The sequence below is a fragment of the Borostomias antarcticus genome, assembly GCF_949987555.1.
Source record: "Borostomias antarcticus genome assembly, chromosome: 18".
NCBI classification, from domain to species: domain Eukaryota; kingdom Metazoa; phylum Chordata; class Actinopteri; order Stomiiformes; family Stomiidae; genus Borostomias; species Borostomias antarcticus.
In genome coordinates, this window is record NC_140251.1 from 9,317,584 (window position 1) to 9,334,579 (window position 16,996).

Genomic DNA, 16,996 nt, shown 5'->3' on the forward strand with positions numbered 1-16,996 from the left:
CGAATTGGTCTGTGTGTGCTCCTCTGTCACTGTCACACAACAGCGTTCCCTCTACTTAGCACTTCCTCAGAAGATCACATTTGCTCCGGGCGAGTCTCCCACTTGCAGGGGGGCGAAATAAGGCCGAGTCTGAAATAATTGTTCTACAACCTTAGACGTGTGTTTTACACTGCGGCTTGAAACCAGCGTTAGAACACCTTCCTCTTCTCTCCCCCAGGGAGCGCTATGGGGGCTGCAGTTGGTGCGCCGCCGGTGCTAGCTCTGTTGACGGTCCTGGGGCTAACCGCCAGTGTCTGCGGCCTCAACCCAGACGACCCCAACGTCTGCAGCCACTGGGAGAGGTGAGCACATCACAGCACCTTCCTTATCAGCACCCCAAGCTGAACATCAGGACTCCTGGGATCTCAACTCTACAGGGCAAATCCTAAGACTTAAGACGCGAGACGCAGAGCCCAAAAACCCAGATGCATTCACAGCGTCAGTGGGACAGTATTGATCTCCGTAGCTCAAGACGAGCCCGGAGGCGAGGGAGGAGATGAAACATGCTGGCGGATCGAGCAGGGCACTCTCATCCTAATCAATCAACACAGCCATATTGCCTGAATAATTAATATTGGTGCAGGTTGGTGTCACTTATGAAAAATAAGCAGGAATAATTGCTTTAGCCCCATGCAGAGGGGAGGAGGCGAAGCTGATGTATGGCTAGAGTTCTGCCTGACAGGGTGAGGGGACTTGGGGATCTCTAATGCCACCTTGTTGCCCAGAAATGAATTCACTGGTGGGAAATTTGTTATGGCTTAGTGGTGAAAAGTATGTAAAAAAAAACCAAAAAACATTGGCAAGTCTTTTTGGACCTGCACAAAAACAAGATCCAAGATTTTCAATATCACCGGACTAACCAAGAGCGGATTTGAATATGATTGACAGATATGTTTACAGATATCCTCAACAGCTTTGTTGATAATAATGATGTAATGCTAATCAATATATCATGAGTATAAACAAGTATGAGATCTACCTTATTCCTGAACTTTGTATTTTGAGAAAATAGTTACCATTGCACTCATAAAAATGGTGCGTGTAACCCAAAGGGAAATATACTTGGAGGAGAGGTCTGGGTCGCTCTCAAAAAAGAGAGGTCTCTTTCAAAAAGTTATTTTCATGCTTATTTTTATTCCTGGACGCAGCTAGGCCTTCAGTATGTATCCAAGCTAAATTATGTATTAAAACATAGCTTCATTATGTATCCACACTGATGAAGGCCGAGCTGTGTGTATAGACACCTATACACCTAAAGACCTAGCAGTCTGCACACACACTAATGAAGTCAAATCAATTAAATCAAATACAACTTTATTTGTATAGCACATTTCACACACAGAGGCAACACAATGCGCCTTACAGAGAGCAAATTCTTCCCTGACCTCTCTCAACGAGACGATCGAGCAAGCTCCTGGAAAATGTTTGTCTATTGGCCAAGAACATATACAGAGCAGTAAACATGGGCTAAATACTTCCTAAGAGAGACATGGCTAACAGAACAGTGCACAAATAGTTACAGAAGTGGTATCCCTGTGTTAGCTATCCCTGTAATCTCTAATATAATGTTTAACAATGCCTAGAATGTCATAAGACACAAAGTCAAAAATAGTTTAGAAAAAATCGGTTGGGATAGGATCCAGCGGGCATGTGGAGGACTTGAGTTGGAATACTACTTTTGAACGCTTAGCTGTGTTTGTATACACACTGATGAAGACCTAGCTGCCCAAACGTTTGTGTGTTGCTCCTCTGTGCGTCCAGGAATAAAAAATAAGCATGAAAATAACTTTTTGAAAGAGACCTCTCTTTTATGAGTGTGACCCAGGCCTCTCCAGAACTTTGTGCTTTCTCAAAGATAAGTGGTTGTTGCTGTTTCCTGTAGCTATGCTGTGACCGTCCAGGAGTCCTTTGCCCACCCGTTTGACCAGATATACTACACCCGGTGCACTGACATTCTCAACTGGTTCAAATGCACCAGGCACAGGTGAGCACACGACCGTCCCACCATCTGTCCTCATCTTCATCACCTCCCCATCAGCTTGCCTTTCCTATTTCCTCATGTTAAAACCCAACCTGGTGCGGACGTAGCTAAACGTCCCAGAGGCCCTCATTCTATCTAATGTAGCTGACAGTGAGCTGGAAGCAAACTGCGTCTGAGTGGCTTGCTAACCGTCATCATCACAAGGTGCATCAGTTTTAATTACTGCACTACGGTTTATCGTCAACATTTCAGCCAGAAGTTAAGCACACAGACGGGAGTCACTGCAGGTGTCCTTCAGCAGAGGAAGACAGAGTTTTACTTGATTTTTGATCGGCTTTGTCATTGTAGCATGATTAGGGAGGACAGAGAGGCTACCAGCAGAAGATTTACCTGCCCTTCAGGAAAGGTCACTTTCTCTAGACCCATCTCTCACGCTCTCCCCAGCGTCTGTCTCTCAAGCTTTCCCTCGTGTCTGTCTCTCACGGTCTCCCCCACGTCTGTCTCTCACGTTCCCCCTCGCGTCTCTCTCTCACGCTCCCCCTCGTGTCTGTCTCTCACGCTCCCCCTCGTGTCTGTCTCTCACGCTCCCCCTCGTGTCTGTCTCTCACGCTCCCCCTCGTGTCTGTCTCTCACGCTCTCCCCCATGTCTGTCTCTCACGCTCTCCCCCACGTCTGTCTCTCACGCTCTGCCCCGTGGGTCTGTCTCTCACACTCTCCCCCACGTCTGTCTCTCACGCTCTGCCCTGTGGGTCTGTCTCTCACACTCTCCCCCACGTCTGTCTCTCACGGTCTCCCCCGTGTCTGTCTCTCACACTCTGCCCCGTGGGTCTGTCTCTCACACTCTGCCCTGTCTGTCGTCCAGGATCAGCTACAAGACAGCGTACCGGCGGGGGGTGAGGACCATGTACAGGCGCCGCTCCCAGTGTTGCCCTGGCTACTTTGAGAGCGGAGACTTGTGTGTTCGTGAGTATCCTTGTACAACCTGCTGTCCTCCCATTGATATTCTGTACTCACAATGTCTTGGAATTTATCCTTGAAATCTATTCATTTAACACCATTTCACATAGACAGACAGACAGACAGACAGACAGACAGACAGACAGACAGACAGACAGACAGACAGATAGACAGATAGACAGACAGATAGATAGATAGATAGATAGATAGATAGTGAAATTATTTTGTTGCAGAAAGCAAAAATACACACAATAATACAATACAAAACATCACTGAAGGCACAGTGGAAACTGAAATGTACGATAAGAGGCAGTACAAAAAGGCAAATATAATATAAGGCACAATATACAGAATATACAGAATAGAGTATGCAAAATGTACAGAGACTCCTTAATGTACAAAAAGTACAACAACAACAAAAAATCAATGAAGGTAACTAACTAACGAACTAACAAACTAACAAACTAATGAACTCACTAACTCAATAACTCACTAACTAATAATTAATATTACTGACTGTCCTGGCAAGACAATGGACTGACCAGGTACTGGTCCATAGTGTCCAGCCAGTCAAGGACTCACGTCTATGGTGTCCAGCCAGTCAGGGGATGCGTTGAACAGTCTGATGGCGGCTGGTAGCAAGGACCTAGGGAGCGCTCCGTAGAGCACCGTGGCAGGATCAGATCTGCCTGACCAGAGTGTCATGAAGAGGGTGGTAAACATTGTCCATGATGGCCCTCAGTTTGGCCAGCATTCAGTGGACTTGGTTCCTGGGCAAGACCGATGAGGCTGCCCATTGCTCCTGGCTGCCCCTGGAGGACAGCTTGGATGGGTGAAATTCCATTGGCGACCGCTGAAAAAAATGCATGTATTCGGTGTTCCATGTCACCGCTTACTCACGCGTGTGCTGGTGTGTACTTGCCGCGTGGCCAATAAAAAATTCTCTTCAAGGTCTTGTGTATGTAATTTGTCTCTCTGCCACTACGGTCAACGAGTCCAGGCTGACCCCCAGGACAGAGCCAGGCTGACCCCCAGGACAGAGACAGGCTGACCCCCAGGACAGAGCCAGGCTGACCCCCAGGACAGAGCCAGGCTGACCCCCAGGACAGAGACAGGCTGACCCCCAGGACAGAGCCAGGCTGACCCCCAGGACAGAGCCAGGCTGACCCCCAGTACAGAGCCAGGCTGACCCTCAGTACAGAGCCAGGCTGACCCCCAGTACGAGCCAGGCTGACCCCCAGTACAGAGCCCACCCTCCTGAACAGCTTGTCCATCCTGTTAGTGTTTGCTGCTTTGATGCTGCTGTCCCAGCACACCACCATGAAGAAGATGGCATTCGCTACAACAGACTGATAGAACATGTTCACATCGAAGGACTTGAGCCTCCTCAGGAAGTAGAGTCTACTCTGTCCCCTCTTATAAATGACCTCAGTATTTCCTGCTCATTCAGCCTGTTGTGCAGGTGCACTCCAGGTGCCTCGTCAACATCAACCCCCTGGATGGAAAAAGTCAGCGGAGCCTTCTTCCTTCTGTAGTCAACCACCAACTCCTTGGTCTTCCCCATGTTGAGCTGCAGGTGATTCAGCTCACACTACCTAACAAATCTCTCCACAAGACTCTGTATTCCTCCTCCTGTCCTCTTACACATCTGACAATAGCAGAATCATGCGAGTAGCCTAGTTCTGCAGGTGGCACAAATCCGGGTTGTATCTGAAGTCTGAGGTGTAGAGTGTGAACAGGAAAGACAGGACAGTCCCTTGAGGCAACCCAGACTCCACATGATAAATATATTTTTTTTAAGTATTTTGCATCCTTCTCCACATTGTAGCTGTTTTCCCTCTGTCAACTGCTCTCCAGTTTGGTTTTTCAGTCATAGCAGTTTAGCTGAACCTATAACAATGAGAAAAATTAACGACCCGAGTGGGCCTTAGTTACGGTCTGAGGAAGCATAGCGATTCACACCACACCAGAATTCAATAACAAAAAGAACAGAAGCCACAGAAATTGGGGTCTAGCAATATGCTGATTACTACCATACAGTACATTGTAATTTTTATGGCTCCATTAATTGTCTGATTTTTATTTCTGCTCATCAAAGTGAATATTCTACATTTCAACCAAATGAAGTCAGAGCCGAGTGTTGCTTCTGAGATTTGTCTCTCATATTCTCAGTGTCTCATGTTTTATTCTCTCTAGATACATTATATGCTTACTTTTATTTCCCTAGACCTTACACCAGCTGCCTGAACTATTACAGTATGTGCAGTAAGTAAGCAATAATGTATGCTTGTCCTTGTCCACGTTTTCCTAGCCTGAGGGCCATGTGAGATCAAGGGGGCCTTGCCAATGTGGAATTAGAGCTGATGTGATTATCTTGGGGTCCAGGAGAGGGATGGGGATGGTAGACTGATCAATATTGTATTCATTATGCAATGGAAGCTCTGTGTAACTATTTGTTCATGAGCTTGTGTGAGTCCAGGTCCATGTACAGTACTTTACCTCTACCAGGTTCATGTACTTTAAGAGAAGTCCTTCATTTAGCCTCCCCCACTGTCTGTAGAAACCCTCCTCCTCCATCTGAAACCCTCCTCCTCCATCTGAAACTCTCCTCCAACGTCTGAAACCCTCCTCCACAGTCTGAAACTCTCCTCCTCCATCTGAAACCCTCCTCCTCCATCTGAAACTCTCCTCCTCCATCTGAAACCCTCCTCCTCCATCTGAAACCCTCCTCCTCCATCTGAAACCCTCCTCCTCCATCTGAAACTCTCCTCCTCCATCTGAAACTCTCCTCCTCCATCGGAAACTCTCCTCCTCCATCTGAAACTCTCCTCCTCCGTCTGAAACCCTCCTCCATCTGAAACCCTCCTCCTCCATCTGAAACCTTCCTCCTCTGTCTGAAACCTTCCTCCTCTGTCTGAAACTCTCCTCCTCCATCTGAAACTCTCCTCCTCTGTCTGAAACTGTCCTCCTCCATCTGAAACTGTCCTCCTCCATCTGAAACTCTCCTCCTCCATCTGAAACCCTCCTCCTCCATCTGAAACTCTCCTCCTCCATCTGAAACCCTCCTCCTCCATCTGAAACCCTCCTCCTCCATCTGAAACCCTCCTCCTCCATCTGAAACCCTCCTCCTCCATCGGAAACTCTCCTCCTCCATCTGAAACTCTCCTCCTCTGTCTGAAACTGTCCTCCTCCATCTGAAACTGTCCTCCTCCATCTGAAACTCTCCTCCTCCATCTGAAACCGTCCTCCTCTGTCTGAAGCCTTGCTCACGGTTATTTCTGGGCTATAGGGGCTAGTGGAGCAAGATGTAGTGAGTCTATCGTTGCTCTCCTCTCTCTTCCTCTGGGTCAAGGGGGGGATAGGGAGGTGATAAAGCTGAGCGGGCATTTGTGCTTTCTGCTGTCTTTGCAAAGTGTTCGTCTGCTTTAATCCCAGACCTCTCACCAGCAGGATTAAGAGATTTGTTCTGCCATGGATGTTTAGCATGCAGGAACAAAAGAGGGAATTAAAAGGCACTTGCATTACATACTGTACATTAGGTGTTGATCCACAGCGCTCGCTTCGGATTCCTACAGCTCAGTGCCCTCATTAAGTGGTACTTACAGTAGTGCACCTATTCAGTTCTTAGAGATAATGCGCAATAGGGAGATTTCTTCATGAGTCCTCTGTGTTTCAGGCTTCGCCCTGAGCAAGCATTCCAGGTAGAGTAGTCGTGTGTGTACTGTACTGTCTGTACAATACGTTCTTGTTTGAGGAAGGGATTTCTCTCTAATGAATATAATTCTAACAACCTGCCAAGAAGTCAGAGAAAGCAGCTAATGAGTGAAGAGGACAGGCATCTCCGCGCCCCCAATTCCTCTGGTGTGATTCACATCAGGGCTGGAGCCTCCCGCGGCCTCGCCTGGTGACTGATGCAATATTAACATGCTGAAGAAAGGATGAGCAGTTGATTCATGCTGTGGAATTAGTTGAAGCGGGTTTGATAAAGTTCAAGGTAGAAATATTAGTTCATTTCACATTTAGATTTTAATGATGGAGAAGATTAGATTTTTCTCTAGAAAGGGATTTTATGGCTTTGATTTATTTTTCATTTAGGCTTTGTTGCCTCTTTTTTTTTAACTCCTCAAAGAAAGGTTCCCAGTGAAATCATATTTGTGATACAGCAGATGGATGAAGAAACTGCTGGAGGTTCTTGTTTGACACTGTGTGTGCTTTGGGCATCTGGTTCATGATTGATTATTAAACCTTTGACTACAATTCCTTGTTCCCTGTGATTTTCTCTCCACAGTGTCTTAAACAGCATTGTACAGAGGGACATTTTTTTTTTTACTTTTTTTTTTAAAAGGCTTTTACCTCACTGCTGCATGGCCCCCACACCACAGGACGAGGGAGAGAACCTAATTAGAATAGTTCATAAAACGATCTTCTTTAGTGGACATTTTAAGAGATATTAAATGATTAACACTGCATGAAAATCACCAATTAGCCTCATTGTTACTGTTCTTATAAAATATCTGGATAATGGGTTGGATTAGCCTTTTATCCAGATGAAAGACTCTATAGACGTGGTAAAGAGACTGAATCGCACATTTCAATTAAAATGAAAAGACCTATTTTCCACTTTATTATACCATCCTACAATATCAGATCTCAGGAGTAGGTATACTTCCTCCGCCCCATGTTCACAACGCAATTTCCATATTTCTAAAGATGTGACACATTTGCATTTCCTTGTTCTTGCTGACCAGAAATTGCTGATTGAAACTAAACTAAATAATCTCATCACGGTGACATTAAATTCTGCTCATCTTTGAATACTCCACATTGTAGTCACATTGATTACAGGTTGTCGATTTGACTTCTGCGTCAGCACAAAATGGAAAGTTTTCTCTCCTGTTTTTCTCTGGCTTACTGTAATTGGACTGTTTGATGCCAAGTTTACCGCCGCTGTGAGATCTTCCCTGCTCTATCTCTCTTTGGATCTCGGATTCACTGTTTTTGCCCAGAGTGCATTTCTGCGCTGAGCCCTGGTCTGTGGATGTTTGGGGATCTCTCTCTCCTCCCCCCCTTTGGCCCTGCTCCTGGCTGTGGATCCCAATCGAAGCCTGATTGAGTGATAATCATTAGCAGCTCTGTCCAAGGGCCTGCTGACCACTCAGCGAACCAGACAGCACTGATAGGCGTCCGCTCTTTTCTGCAGAACACCGGAACCCCGGCACTTATTGTCGTCTAAAAAACATACAAAAAGAGCCAAACAAACCAAATGTCCGAGTCAAACAGAAATGGGCAGACTTGGCTGCCGTGGCTCAGGTCAGTATGCGGGACGGCAGTATCTGCCCTGCTGCCCCTGGTGTGAGTATCCTCTCCACTGGTGGACACACAGCTCTGATTTATATCAGAGACTATTGTTCCAGCTGCTCTGGCCTGAAGGCTTCCTTCCCCAGATAAGAAAGAGCCTGTCGGTTTCAACCGTGCTGGCCGAATGACCTTGGCTGCCTCAGCGTCATTCATATTAAGTGTCTATTTTTTATGTACTTTTCCTTTTTAGCCATGCAAAAACTGGCACAGTGGCAAAACCCCCATGTAGGTGACTTCATTACCCAGCTGAACCCTCACTTCAACTCCAGAAGGAGGAGGGAGTTCCCTGACAGGAATACTAATGTCCGGCCGGTCAATGCGCCGTCGTGTTGCTCGATGTGAGCGATCAAGAAAACGGCACACTTTGTGCACACAGTGCAGTAGCTAGGCCCTGCTACACTAACACATCTCTATGACACAGCGCCGGCTGATTAAATTAGCAGGGATTTTCAGCTTGTTCCTTCTACGACGGGCACTGCTGCTGACACCAGCTTGCCTGAATAGAGCCAGGCTCAATGAAAAGCTGAGATGTTGACCAAGGACTCAATCTCTTAAACAATCATTTAGTGCGGAGGGATGGGTGGTAAATATGACAGCCATGCCAAAGATTGGGTCCCCTGATAGTAATTCCAGAGGTATTGAGTGTTCAGTTTTACAGCCAATTCCCTTTTAGCTTTCTCCCTGTTTCCATTATGCAGTTTATTGGTGGTTTAATGCTGTTGTGTGTGTGTGTGTGTGTGTGTGTGTGTGTGTCCCAGCTCTTTGCACTGAGGAGTGTGCCCACGGTCGTTGTGTGTCTCCTGACACGTGTCAGTGTGAGCCAGGCTGGGGAGGACTGGACTGCTCCAGTGGTGAGTGCACTTAACCTTTGACCCTTCTAACATCATTTCACCATTATTAGACCCATCAACAGTGTCCAGTTCAGTGTGCTTGCTCCCCCTAACGTGGACCTCATGGTCAGTTAGTCCATTTGGAATAGACATAGTGATGCTCGAAGGTACACTATTCACTGTCGTTCACCTTCCCGCTGTAAATGGTAAATGATGAATGGACTGCACTTACCGTATATAGCGCCTTTCTACCTTAAAGGGGTAGTGTGCTATTTTGGACATTTGGCTCTATTTATGTTCTGTCAACCATGAACCTGAGACACAGAGACCATAATTTCACTGATCGTTCCAATATTGAGCTAGCTGCAGTTTTTCTGCAGGCTCTCACTGGGCTACAATGGAAGTCAATGGGGCATATGTAAATGCGTTGGAATAACTATGATACATGTGATTTTCCGAGACAGGAAGCATAGGGTGTAATCTTACCAATGTTTTTACATGTTTGGCATGGCTTGGACATAAGCATTCCCCTGGCAATTGTTTTCACTGCTCCCATGGAGGATTATGTGCAAGTCATGCCAAACACCTAAACATATTCAGATAGCGATACATTTCACAGGAGAGCATACTGAGACTGGGAAGATTACATCCTGTGCTTCCCATCTCAGAAAAGCACATTCATCATAGTTTTCCAACGCATTTACATATTCTCCATTGACTTCCATTGTAGCCCAGTGAGAGCCTGCAGAAAAACTGCAGTTAGCTCAATATTGGAACGATCAGTGAAATTATGGTCTCTATGTTTCAGGTTCATGGTAGACAGACCACAAATAGGGCTAAATGTCCAAAATAGCACACTACCCCTTTAACGGACAAAGCGCTCTACAATGGCCTCTCATACATCCATTCACACACCAATGGTGGTGGCAGCTGCCATGCAAGGTGCTAGGCTACTCATTGGGAGCAATTTAGGGATCACTGTCTTGCTTAAGAACACATGTGGACAGGAGGAGCCGGGAATTGAACCACCGATCCTGTGGTGTTGTGGAAATTTCTGTCACAGAGCATTGTTCAGGAGAGATTCAATGCAAACATTATAAGTTTAACAATGTGTATTACATGCAAGCAGGCAAGCAGCACAGTAGCCACATTCAATACATACAAACAGCATATTAACATGCAAACACCCCCAATAACCCGTCTCGAGAAGGGGACCGTCAAATCTCAGTTGCTTCATGCACACAGTCTGCCAGAAATGGTGACCCAGATCTGTGGTTACAGTCAACATTTATACAATGAAAAACAACCTTGGTATCTGGGCCGATTCCCAGCCCTCGCCTCCCACCCCCGAGTCCAGCTAGAATCCTGTTTTGTCGATAGAGAGACTGGTAAGGCTGGGGCGAGAGCAGAGACAGTTCTACAAAAACACAAGATTATAAAGTACATAGCATTCTTTCTCTAGCCAAGGTATGAGAGGCCAGTTCTGTGGCCTAAACAGCAGACACTGTTAAAGAGATCTAACCAAGGTCTAGTATGTCAAATGAATTCAAATAATGTCTAATTACACAGAATTTTCCATTGCAGTGGTTACTGGATGACCCACTCTATCTCTTGAGCCCCAGCTGCCCCTACACACATATACACACACACACACACACACACACACACACACACACACACACACACACACACACACACACACACACACACACACACACACACACACCCCTACCCCTGTACAGCTTATTGGTTCTCAGAAACATCAATAAACCCAACTGGTGAGTCACTATTGAATGAATGTGTATTTTCATCTGCTGGAAGTGGAAGTGATTTGCTTGATGAATACAGTGGACGGATGGCCGGCTGCCTCCTCCTCTCGCTGAGCACTTGATCTCTGTTATGGTCTTAATCATGATTAGGCCTTCGACTTGTGCAGAGGCAGGGGCCAATGCCAAGCTTGAAACGCATGGCCCTCTGTGTGTCCACCCGGCGTCTCCGTTCACCGGGGCTACCTCGTTCTCCTGAGGGGAACTCGTCCAGGGTCAGGTGGGTGGGATTTCGGCATATCTATTCTGTAGGCCTAATCAGCTAAACGCTGGACTGTCGGTGGATGCAGACAGAGAGGGGATGGAGGTATTGACTCTGCTGTAATAGGTGGATGCAGACAGAGAGGGGATGAAGGTATTGACTCTGCTGTAATAGCGGATGCAGACAGAGAGGGGATGGAGGTATTGACTCTGCTGTAATAGGTGGATGCAGACAGAGAGGGGATGGAGGTATTGACTCTGCTGTAATAGGTGGATGCAGACAGAGAGGGGATGGAGGTATTGACTCTGCTGTAATAGGTGGATGCAGACAGAGAGAGGATGGAGGTATTGACTCTGCTGTAATATTTATGTGTGGAGGGGGAGGTGAGGAAAGTAAATTGCCAGGTGAGGTTCAGGGTCGGGGCCGTCCACGACCCCACCGACCTCAGCTAGCATCGTTTGTCAGTCTACATAGCTCAGAACATTGCTTTCCCACTTTAGGGCAGAAAACAAACAGTTAGGGTTAGGGTTTACATTTGACCCTCGACTCCAACTGCTCTGCCAAACACTTAACCGCCTTCACAAGGTGAATTTAGCAGTGAGGACCGATGGCTGAGAACATATCTGTGTTGTTGTATAGATCTTTTAATTAGCAAGAGAGCCATTCCCTGATTACTGGCCGCATGTAAATCAGTCCTGTCGCGCCGCAGTGACGGCCCCCTGGAGGTGGATTCATGGGCGTAAATGACTGAAGGCTGAACTGTTTGCTATAGCGCTCACTCCCGCTGAATGGTGGGGGTCCAAGGCTTCGCCGGCGGGGAGGGTGTGAGGTTCACAGCCCCCCAGGGATGCCTGGAGCACACTCCCCATGGCACGTTAGGAGTGCAGCCATCCAGCTGCATTCCGCCACGCAGGTGCCGGGCTAATCCGCCTTATTAAAACAGACGTGATGATTGAGACAGAGGCATTATTCATAACTTCACATTTCCATACCAGGCACAGGTCCAGGCTTTTTCATTTATGAGCTTTCATCTGTAGAAATGAAGAATGTGTGCCAATTTTTTAATTAAATCTGCCCCCTTTTCCGTCACATAAATGGTGCTGCACGTTTTTTTGTTTTTTTCTTTCACTGTAAATTGTGTCTTCTCCCTGTGTGATAGGTGAGTGGAGCATTAGTGGTTTTGATGGAAGTGAATTCAGTCATTACATTAGGGCACTGATGGCTTAGAGACAAACGCAGTAAACACCAATTCAGCTTAACGCAATCACGCCCTTGGTTTACGAAGCTCAGAGGATGTCCACTGCTATTATCAAGGAGTTTAGTTCGGTGTCTGTTCACGTTCCGATAAACCCCAGGTCCCCCTGTAGCAGCCATAGGAGGAGAGGGTGAGCTGGTCATGGGACAGATGATGTGTGAGTCGAGAGCTGCCGCGCGTTACTAAGCGGCCCGAAGTTGAAGTGACAGCCTTTCAGCTGACGGTCTGGTACCAGATCAAAGACTTGGACGGTGTTTCTGGAGCAGCCCCCCCGCCAAGGGACCTGGTACTGTATGTGGGTCAGTTGGGGAGTAGAAAGAGTTGGTCTGGCTAGTTACAAATTGAGAGAGAAAAGTGTAGAGAGAGAGAGGTCAAGAGTAAGGAAGTGGGTACAGTATTGTAGAGCTAAGGACATAATCATCTATTTTCACCTGCTGGTGTCCACCTGCTGTAGCCTGAGGACATGCTTCTGCTCTTGCCTGCCTGAGGAGAGAGACCCAGCGAGAGCAGACCTGACCTCTGACATGCGGGAGGCCCTGGGGAGGCTGGGAGTGTCACCTCAAGGACACGGTGGACCCATACGGAGCCCAGCGCCCATCCTACCTCTACGGCCGACTACAGCAGAGCTGAACCCTCCGTTGAAATAGAATATCTTTTCTTGCCTTCCTCATTCTTCTCATGATTTAATCACCTGTGATAATGGCCTGACTGTCACTCCGCAAGACCTATATGCTACATTAATAATCGCTTTCACAGGAAGGGAATGATAAAGATGGATATATTTAGCCAAACTGCCATAGCTGAGGTATATGAGGTGCAGTGAAGCGATATCATTGATTTAATGTGCCTTGGTTAGATAAATGGTATGTTTAACCCCAGTCCTCAGTGTAAGAAATGAGCTTTAATGTGATGGTTTTTGGTACTTTTCCTCTTACAAAGGTGTCTCTTTCTTATTTGCGGTATGAATGTTTGCCCAGTCGTCCGGAGATTCTGTAATCAATGCCCCTTTAAGAGATAAGTGCCTGCAGAGTCTGAGGAGTGGTTCAGCATCGCAAACCAGAAGCTGTCCTCTGTGTCCCAAGGAGGAATTTATCAGAGCTAATAGGCTAATCTAATGTGTGGTTGGTCATCTGTGGACCATGAGGTAACCTACTCCTCTGTGATGCATGTTAATTAACAGTCATGGATCTCTGGACTCTATAGATAATTGATGGATTACCGTGTTTGAGTTTGTGTTCATGGGATACACAGCTCCACACTGACAGAACAAGGATATCGTTTACTCTAATTCATGGTAATTGCTTTAGTCGACGGAAGTAACTGACAAATGCGTGTTTTGGACTCTCAGGACTATGACCTGCTGCGGTCGCGCTGTGCCCACCTCTCCACCCCGCGCCTCCGTGACTTCCTTCCGATTGTTCACCCGATCGTGTCCATTGGCGTGATGCTGGTTGTAATCAAATCTCCATGATCATCACGGTGTTGTTGTTGTATTGTGGGTGTGTGTGGGGTCAGATGCACCAACATGGCCTCCTCAGGCACACAGGTCTTTTCATACACATATCAGTGATCAGCCATACACCTGAAACAGATGGTGTGATCCCAGTCCAACGTCAGCATGTGGACAAGCTCAACAGTCGAGGTGCCAGAGACTGCCTGAGCACCATGATAATGGGAGCTCTTTTCAGAATGTCTCTCCAGGCTCCTCTCTGTTCTCTCTCTTCATCTCCTCCACACTCAGTACTCTGTCCATTCCTCTCACAGCTCAGCTATTCTGATCTCACAAGTCACATACAGTAGGAGCTACATGAGTTTGTGTGTGTGTGTGTGTGTGTGTGTGTGTGTGTGTGTGTGTGTGTGTGTGTGTGTGTGTGTGTGTGTGTGTGAATGTGCTTGCATCAGTCAGTCATTACCTTCTATGTTAACGTAAGCATGTCCAGGTTACTACAGACTGGGGAAACGGAGTTACACATTGTACAGTAGCCGTTACTGTCTTGTTATCAAAGCTTTGTACTGCTGCCATCCCATAATGCGCTCAACCATGACTGCTTCCTTCACTTTGATGGATCAAAGCAGCAAAGCACTCTTCCTCAAGAGGTCAGGAATTGTATAAAATCGGTATGTCTCTCAGAATTGTCAGTGAGTGTTAATGTGTGTGTGTGTGTGTGTGTATGTGTGTGTGTGTGTATGTGTGTGTGTGAGAGAGAGAAAGAGAGTACTCCCAGAGAGCATTGCAGCCTGGATATTGGAGCATTGACTGGGTATATATACTGCCTTGTACTGTACGTACGTGACGGTGTTGTTAATGAAGTCAACATACTCCAGTTTCCTACATGTGTGTCTGTTAGGTATGCAGATGCTACTCAAGCAGCATTGTTCACATACTCCACTGTGGACTTTATGTCTAAATGGATGTTTAAAAGCTCTGTCCACTAGGAGACAAGTCAGTTTAGAAGCTATGTCCACTAGGAGACAGGTCAGTTTAAAAGCTCTGTCCACTAGGAGACAGGTCAGTTTAAAAGTTCTGTTCACTAGGAGACAGGTCAGTTTAAAAGCTACAGTATGTCCACTAGGAGACAGGTCAGCTTAAAGGCTATGTCCTCTAGGAGACAAGTCAGTTTAAAAGCTACAGTATGTCCACTAGGAGACAGGTCAGTTTAAAGGCTATGTGATCTAGGAGACAGGTCAGTTTAAAAGCTACAATATGTCCACTAGGATACAAGTCAATTTAAAAGCTCTGTCCACTAGGAGACAGGTCAGTTTAAAAGCTATGTCCACTAGGAGACAGGTCTGTTTAAAAGCTACAGTATGTCCACTAGGAGACAGGTCGATTTAAAAGCTCTGTCCACAAGGAGACAGGTCAGTTTAAACGCTCTGTCCATTGGGAGACAGGTCAGTTTAAAAGCTCTGTCCACTAGGAGACAGGTCAGTTTAAAAGCTATATGGCCAGTTTAAAAGCTTTGTCCACTAGGAGACAGGCCAGCTTAAACGCTTTGTCCACTAGGAGGCAGCTCAGCCACAGCTAAACTTTCTTTGCATTCATACTACAGATGTGTGTAATTGCGGACTAGCTCACATAACTTCTCTTCAAAATTCAAATTCACCACTAGTGTACTACTACTTCTTTGCCGTTTCCTGTTTTCTGTTTTCCTGTTTCCTGTTTCCATCTCGCAGAATGTCAGGGGATATTTGGTATACTGCCCCCAGGGGTTTCTGTCAGTATTGCACCTTGTGTATGCGCACACTCAAGGCCTAGGGAGACGCGCACAGATGACGCACCAAACGAACGCAGGATACGTGCAGCAGCCATCATACGTATGCGTACACGTACTTCGAACCTCATCCTCAACCGACCTCATCCCTTAACTGGCCTCATCCTGAACTGACCTCATCCTCTCTGGCGTCATCCTTAACTGATGGGGAGAGCAGCAGGGAAAAGCTACACAGTCAAACAGGTATTTTTATTTTTTATTTTTTTTATTGAACCTTTATTTAAGTTATTATTTACAAAGGCGGCTTGGCAAAAAGCAAAAGCAAAATTGTATTGATGTACAATGTACCTGTTTAACAAATGAAGATGGAACTTAAAACTTTAAATGAATGCTTCCCACAAAGCATGCTCTCGTATTCTGTGCAGGTGAACACACACACTTTCCCACACGTTTTCATCCCAGCTTCATCTCCTTCTTTGTTAATCACAGCACACCAGCACACGTTGACTTTGAACAGCTCTGAAGATTTTCTCACCATTCCATTAAGCAGGATTCATTGTTCCCCAAGAGTCCTCTGCACCATTAACTCTGGAAAAATGCCCAAGGTTCTGTGTGTGTGTGTGTGTGTGTCTGTGTGTGTGTGTGTGTGTGTGTGTGTGTGTGTGTGGTGTACAGTATGGGTGTGTGTGTGTGTGTGGTGTACAGTATGGGTGTGTGTGTGCTGCAGTGAGCATGCAACACGTCTGTGTATTTTTAAGCAGTGCAGCCGCTTCCTACTGTATTGACATGGTGGCCGTGTGTGTGTCTGTCCGTTCGTAGCATGCGATTAAGACCAATCAGGAGTCATCAATACAGCTGCACAGCGGCACTAGAGAGCAGGCATGAGGAAAGCATGTCCGGCTTCAGACAAAAATATATTTGCCCCGGGGCCTCTGACAACCTAGTTACGCTGGTGGATTGAGGGTTTCCCCAAACTGAATAAATACCACAAATATTAACACTGTTGTGTATTAATTCAAGATGATTGATACTGTAAGTGATTAATGTAATATGGAGCCACAGAACTACTTGTTATTGTGTAGTAATAGGGGTGTTGTCCGGTTTTGATAGCAACTATATAATATGAGCATGTGCTCTCTGTCGTGCGCTCCCCTTCAAGATGGATTGGTACATGTTCTGGACCGCTGAGAGGACCAAGTAATAATGAATGCTTTTCTTTAAATACGTACAGTTCTGTCTCCGCCTCCACATGTGTGTCTAGGAAATAACAAACCCAAAACAAAAATATTAACACAAAAAATTTTTTTATTACGCCTTACTAGCTTAATCTTGTTGT

At 46.3% G+C, this 16,996-nt stretch overlaps 1 protein-coding gene across 1 annotated transcript in view; it reads left to right on the top strand.

The window, feature by feature from the left end:
• Positions 1-264: 264 nt before the first annotated feature.
• The window catches only part of megf11 (multiple EGF-like-domains 11), a gene marked incomplete at its 3' end in the record, with an annotated part of 75,393 nt that continues 58,661 nt past the window's right edge, over positions 265-16,996 (top strand). Inside the window, exons 1-4 of the mRNA XM_084453036.1 lie at positions 265-341; positions 1,922-2,023; positions 2,883-2,983; positions 9,094-9,186. Coding sequence (XP_084309162.1) covers positions 2,923-2,983; positions 9,094-9,186 — 154 coding nt within the window. The 5' untranslated portion in view covers positions 265-341; positions 1,922-2,023; positions 2,883-2,922. The remainder of the gene's footprint in view (positions 342-1,921; positions 2,024-2,882; positions 2,984-9,093; positions 9,187-16,996) is intronic.